General features: G+C 42.1%; 2 protein-coding genes across 2 annotated transcripts; one reads left to right on the top strand and one right to left on the bottom strand.

Annotated features, from left to right (window-relative positions):
• Nucleotides 1-1,337: 1,337 nt before the first annotated feature.
• On the bottom strand, nt 1,338-2,880 carry LOC133317186 (UDP-glycosyltransferase 91A1-like). The gene has a single exon (XM_061519020.1). The coding sequence runs from the start codon at nt 2,865-2,867 to the stop codon at nt 1,467-1,469; it is 1,401 nt and encodes a 466-aa protein (XP_061375004.1). The 5' UTR covers nt 2,868-2,880; the 3' UTR covers nt 1,338-1,466.
• A 2,359-nt stretch (nt 2,881-5,239) lies between these two features.
• On the top strand, nt 5,240-6,007 carry LOC133317187 (uncharacterized). Its single transcript, XM_061519021.1, has one exon. The coding sequence runs from the start codon at nt 5,240-5,242 to the stop codon at nt 6,005-6,007; it is 768 nt and encodes a 255-aa protein (XP_061375005.1).
• Nucleotides 6,008-7,022: the final 1,015 nt, after the last annotated feature.

Raw genomic sequence — 7,022 nt, forward strand, 5'->3', positions numbered from 1 at the left:
TTCCAGTTGTCCTAGAAGATAGTGCACCACCACAAACCATAGTGCACCACCACAAACCAAGGCGGGCTTTTAATGAAACCCAACTGAAATGGCTGCTTCCCTTCTCAATGACGTTGCGAAATACCGCAAAGAGACAGAAAAAGACTCGACAAGAATATGCGAACTCGTAAGCTCGGCAAATCAGTTCAAAGACTTGAACGAAACACCACCCGTTGGGATGGAGTTGAGAAGGTGTGATATCAAGATAATGGAGAACCTCATCTGGAACTTGGAAAAGGGTCCCAATTTTGAGAATAAACACTTGTAAAGAAAGAAAAAAGCTCCATCACCTTGTCCAAAAGGTGAGCAGATCCTTTCATTCTCCCTGGGGCTTCAACCCATAAAGAAGGGTTTGCCAGATCTCCCAGGAGGAGTAAAGAACCCAATGTCAATTGAAGGGCAGCTGGATCATTCTCATAGAAAATACCTCTCATTCTATTATGATTGTTCATTAGATTATCCTAAAGATTATTCTAACCACAAAAGATACAACCAGGAGAAATAAAGATTCGAAACAAAAAAATGAATGGAGAAAAAGAGAAGAAGTACTTATAAGCGTGGTAAGAAGAACATGAACTGAAGGTAACTTGCAAATGAAGAGATCGACGGTGAAGAGAACGATTGAAAGAAAAGAACCAGAGGCAATGTAAAGAAGAAATGAAGAGAAATGAAGAGATAAATAAGGCAGAAAGACAATAAGAAAGAAAAATAACAGAAATGAAGACATATAGTGAAAAGCAAAGATGATGTATTATTGGTGTTTAAAATTTCGAAAAGTTGTATTATTTCGCCTCGCCCCATGTGAAAGGCTCCTGACTTATCAAAGGACGACGCGTAGCGCAGCAGGACAATCTACATTTATGGTGAAATGACCTCTTATAGATCCGACTTTTAGGGTAAAGACAACCCATCAAATTAGCATATCGGAATACACATTTTGTAATACTTTGAATTGGAGGACTTAATGTTCCGGGTTAGTTAACCCGACTAGGGCCATTCGGTTATAGCCCGATGGTGGGCCCATTGTACCTAAATTAACCTACCTGTTTACCTTCTTAGGTCGTAAGCCCGGGATATTAGACTATATAATAAGAGCTCAAATCGTAGAATCAAACCCACGATCCTTTCCCGCTTTATAATGACTATCACAATTTATATAACTACCACTATTGTCAATAGAAAAATGGTTCCTCGCCACAAACTTCATCACTAACCATGTATGAGAATCATTATAAATATAAGGATAGTGTTAAAAGAGAGAAATTCAGATTCATTCACACGTACTAAACAGATACACTTAAATCAGAACCTACAATTGATGTCCATACCTAACAGTTATTAAAATGCCTCGTGAAAAGATTTATGATTAACAACACAGATCAGTAAAGGAGAAAAATGTAATATTACAAACACAGCGTCAGAATTAATTATTTCAATAGGCTTCTAAGGCAGCGTAGCAGGTTCTCGATGTACCTATCTTGTCTTTCTGGATTGACAAACAAGTCCTTCATCTCTTTGATCTTTTCCCTGTAAATCCTTCCTTCTTCTTCAACCATAACCAACCTCACTGAGTCAGCGACCGAGTCACTCGTGAAAGATCCATCTCGTTCGTCCCTTGGCACTGAGTACCCCATCTTCTTCTCCTCCAACACCCTAGCATTTATTCCTTGGTCCGACAAAAACGTCAACAGAATCAACGGCTTATCGTTCTTAACGGCCTCAACAACAGAGGTCCAACCAGAGTGAGTCAAGAACCCACCAACACCCTCATGGCTCAATATCTTCAGCTGCGGTGCCCAAGTGGTGTACACTACACCGCGCCTTATGGTTCGCTCCTCGAACCCTTTCGGCAACCGCAGCACCACCGTGTCGGAGGGCCCACGCTGAACCCTCAGCACCCACAAAAACGGAAGCTTCGATTTCTCCAACCCTAGAGCTATCTCTGTGACTTCCTCTTGACTCGGTTTTGCCTCGCTTCCAAACGCCACGTACACCACCGAGCCACGTGCTTGCTTGTCTAACCAATCCTTCATCCACTGCCACGTGTCATCTTCCTCGCCTGTGTCAAAACTTGTAGTGGGGAGTTGTCCAACCGGGAGAACCGGTTTCCGGTAGATATTCTCCAGCACTTGAAACCACTCCGGTTCGAAGTCGGTGCAGCCTCGAACTGCTACGAGATCGCAGTTTTGGATACTCGCACCGATCCTGTACGCGTCCGAAACGCTCGAGTCGTTGTCGGAGAGACTGTCTGAGATCCTCATGATTTCAAAGTAACGGAATGCAACGGTGGTTGGAAAAGGGACCCACGGTGGAGGAACGGTGAAGTTTTCGGGTTTTGTCCGGATCGGGTCATTACCCATGAGAGCCGAAGCGGGTCCCAAGAAGCCAATAAACGGAGCAGTACAAATGCTGTAAAAGGCGCTCTTAATACCGAGTTTGGAAGCCACACAACCCACCCAGAAGGGAACAAAGTCGTAGAAGATCCAATCAGCATTGGAAGATGCGAGAAAATGGGTCAAGGGTTCTTGGAGGGAGTCATAGGCTTTTTTAAGGTATTTTACGGCGTCGTAGGGGACATCGGTGGTGGCCTCTGCGTTTTCTGGGAGGTTATCCGCTTTGGGTAATGGAAGGTTCACGTAATTGATGAGAGTAGAAAAGTTTGGTGGCAGTTTGGGAAGGCGATCTATGTTTCTTGGGGTGGATACGAAGCTGATTTGATGACCCTTTTGAGCAATGAGTTTGGCTAGCTCAAGGTTTGGAATCATGTGTCCAAAAGCCAGCCATGGGAACATCACTATATGAAGAGGGTTTTCTTCATCTCTTGCCATGGCGGTACTAGCTACAGAGCGCAGACAACACAGCTAAAGAAGGGTACTTATTTATTTTTGTCCCTTACCTGTATGTTGGAGGGATAAACTCGTTATTTTTTATGTTTCCTATGTCCTTTTTAGCTGTTTTTCGTTTTTATATTGATTTATTTATTTTTCTTTTGTTTTATTATTTTTTTTGGGGTTAATCAACAGTCGACCTCACTGATTTACTATGATTAGATAAAGATAATGTTGTATTCAATAAAACTTTTGCTGTGATTTCGTATTTCGGTGGATAGAGTCATAGAGCCATCGATATTCGACACGCCGTACTTGAGATTCAGCATGCATGTATCGCTATCCTGATGTTACATCATAAATGCATGCACAATGGGTGACATCGATTATTGTGCACAATTTGACATTTTTTTTTTTTAGACCATTTGACATATTATTTACCATTATGTCATGGGTTTCAAAAAATTTGTTAAAATATGATGATGATAAATTCGTTGTCAATGACAATAGGTTTTGTTTATGATTCATGACTTAGGCTCCCTCAAGGTCAAGAAAGGCTTACATCTAAGTAAAGTCTGTCGAGTAATTATTGTCTGAACCCGAGTTAGTCATTCAATCGTGTAGAGACCCATGTATTAGTGTCACCAAGGAAGCACGGACACTCCAAAAAACAGGGAGCCTCGTGTCTGACACGCTTCGACACGCTGACACGCTCCGACACCGTGTCCGACACGCGGTCAACATTACTGACACGTTGACCATTTCGACACGTGAATTTGACTGTGTTTGACAAGCTCCGACACGGTCAAATGACATTTTCGTAAAAAAATTATTTTTTTAAAAAAATTAAAATATATTAATAAAGCTTCCACCTGATCATATCAATTTTATTTTTGGCCTTTTTTCCCTTAAATAGATAATAGATCATCTCAGCATCATTGTTGTCAATTCCTATTACGCTCTTGTTGTATCTCCTTCTCTCTGATCTCTCTCTCTCTAAGCTGATTTGATCTCTTTAGTTGATATTATCTCTCTCTCATCCCAGTTCTTATTTTTTTTATTAAAGCTTCCACTTTTATAACGTGTTGATGGGTATTATTAATTTAGTTTCATTTTTTTGTTAAATTATTGAATATTAAATGAAATATGCGCTATATAAATTAAAAATATTATTTAATATTAAAACGTGCCCCAACATTTCAAAATTCATATTTTTTTAAGATTGACGTGTCGGAGTGTCGTGTCATGTCGTGTCACGTGTCGCATGTCGTATCGGTGCTGCATAGATTGTCACATCTGGGCCCTACCATGATCTCAGGTTGGGTTATTTGTAACCACCCATGTCCATCACAACCGTCAGATCAAGGCTATATATATATATATATGCATGGGATACTCAAGGACACACCAGAGATACTGAATACCAATTAATGTTCGTCCAAGACATTTGGCGTCGTCTGTGGGAAAAGGTAAAACTATTCCTACGCTTTTTCTTGTGCCTTGGCAAGCAACAACCGTGACGAGCGAGCGGTGGAGAACAGAGATAACAGGGGAGGAGAGGAAGATTCTTTCCGATCGAGTGGGAGGAGTCGTTCGTTGAATACAATTGGACAAGCTTTGATCCAGTTGGCTGAAGATATAAGGAATAGACAATATCAAGAAGGAGGACGAGGGAGACATCATTCAGAAGAGAGATAACCTGGAGAAAATGAGCAACCTTGCACCAATAGAAGGAGGGGTTCTTTATCTCCTCTTCCTAATTATATTCCGTTATATCATCCAACAGAGGGAGAGAACAGAAGAACAGAGGGTCGGAGAGAGCAACTTTCATGAGAGTCAAGGAGCCCTCCAGAAAGGATGAATCATCAATGCAGAGGATGGGGGATAAGTCGGAGAATCGAGGAGTGAGCATATGTCGATCATGCTCGGGAAACAAGAAGAAGTTGGCAATACCATGCAGGAGAAGGTGGGCATGCAGGTTGGGAACAGCAGGAGGTAGATCAACACAAAGTAGGCCTCCAGTATTATACTCGCCAAGATGAAAGGTGGGAAAATCAAAGGCGACAAGAAGAAACGCATAGAAGAAGGAGGCCGGAGAGAGATGAGTTTTACGACCATTATAGGGGAGAATTCCCGCCAGAGGAAACGAGGTATTATTTTGAGTGGAAAAGAGAGGATCAAGGGGGAAAAGAGTTCAGCATCAGACGGGCAATCCGAGAAACAATATGGGTTATCCACATCATGGACAAGATCACCAAGATGCTTATAGGGCTCAACATTACGAGAGACAAATGATGAATGTGGGACAAGAAGGACCAGGCTTGAACGGGCAAACTTAGGGGGCACCACATCAAGCACAATTTCAACAGGGAATGCCTATAAGACCTATTAATCAAGGGCCGTCAGGAACCCCATTGTCTTGGAGGTTAAGGGAAGAACCTATCCCAACTTGGTTTAGGCAGCCAAATGACATGAAGACATATGATGGAAGCTCGGATCCCAAGGAGTTTGTAATAGTATTCCGAGCAGCGATGTCATTGTGTGCAGAGTCAGACTCTCGATTATGTAGGACATTCCTCGTTTTTCTAAGAAAACAGGCATTGGAGTGGTTTACGACCTTACCAGACAATTCAATTGATAGTTGGGCAGAACTGTCACTGCGGTTTACACAACAGTTTGCTCATTGTGGACCCCAACCTCAAACTACACACAATTTATATGGAGTAAGGCAAAAGCCCAGGGAGAAGTTGAGAGAATATTATGAGCGCTTTCAAGCAGAAGCTAGACAAGTCAGGGGGCTGGAGAATCAAACATATTTGTTGTTATTCACTACTGGGTTACAACCCGGAGGACTGGCAAACTCATTAGCTAAAAAGAGTCCAGTTACGAAGGAAGAGTTGTTGGCAAGAATTCGGAAGTACATCCATTTGGAGGAATTTAAAACCTCTCAAAAGCAGATTGAACAAGGTTTTCGTGAGGCAACGCAGAATAGGAGGCCAGATAGACCTGCAGGGATAGGTCAGTTTGAAGAAAGGCGGCCTCGACTAGTCGGAGAAAGATTTCGGGAAGCATACAAGAAGGAGTTTACGCTGTTGAACACTTCTATAGCTCAGATATTGAAGGAGGTGATGACTACATAAATGAGAATTGTTCCCAGGCCGCCACCTATCCGGTCGACTTGCGCGCAGGCCGACAAAACAAAGTGGTATGAGTTTCATAGAGGGTATGGGCATTTCACAAACGATTGTTTTAATTTATAGAATGTCATTGAACGGTTGATTAAGGAGGGGAAAGTTACAAAAGTATGCGAGAAGAGGAGAATGCGACGGGTGCAGAGATGATAAATACAAGCGACCAGATCGAAGTCGCAGCCCGCCTGGAGGAGGAGGTAAAGACACAAATAGGGGCCAAAAGACAGAGGTAGAGACATCACCCGGCCAAGTTCAGGTTGGGCATATATGCACTATAGCCAAAGGGCGAGCTGGAAGTGGAGAATCAGGAAATGCTCGGAAAAAACATTTGAAAATGTGTATGGCTATTTCCGAGAGGCCTCGTTTTAAAGAAGAAAGAACAAGGACGGGCAAACATATAGTATTTGAGGATTTAGATGATGAGATTTTAGATCCAGAGCATGATGGTCCCTTGGTTATCTCAGGATTACTAGCAAACTATCAAGTTGATAGAATGTTGGTAGACCCAGGGAGCTCGGTAGACATCATATTTTGGGATGCATTCAGGAGAATGGACTTAGATTGTGATCAGTTAGAGCCATGTGGAGCTGATTAGTTAGCCTTCATAGGAGATAAAATTAAGCCATTGGGATATATATCATTGAGATTAACACTAAGCAAGGAGCCTACACATAAAACGGTGGCTTTGTCGTTTGCAGTCGTAGACTTGGGGTTCGCGTATAACATTATCTTGGGAAGACCATTCATGAAAAAGTTTAAGATCTTTTTGTCAATAGATCAGTTGGCTATGAAACTTGTGGGCAAAGATGGAAATATAACTACAGTAGGGGAAGATCAAGTGGTGGCTAGAAGCTGTTATAACATGAGTTTAAGAATTCCCCAGGAAAACAAGAAAGAGAAAGTTAAAGTAGAAGAAGTAAGGCCGGAAGGCGATCAATTGATAGAACAAGACGGGAAGACGGAT

Source organism: Gastrolobium bilobum, unplaced genomic scaffold (assembly GCF_033153095.1).
Source record: "Gastrolobium bilobum isolate Gb01-03AN ecotype WA unplaced genomic scaffold, APGP_CSIRO_Gbil_v1 utg192990, whole genome shotgun sequence".
Taxonomy (NCBI): Eukaryota; Viridiplantae; Streptophyta; class Magnoliopsida; order Fabales; family Fabaceae; genus Gastrolobium; species Gastrolobium bilobum.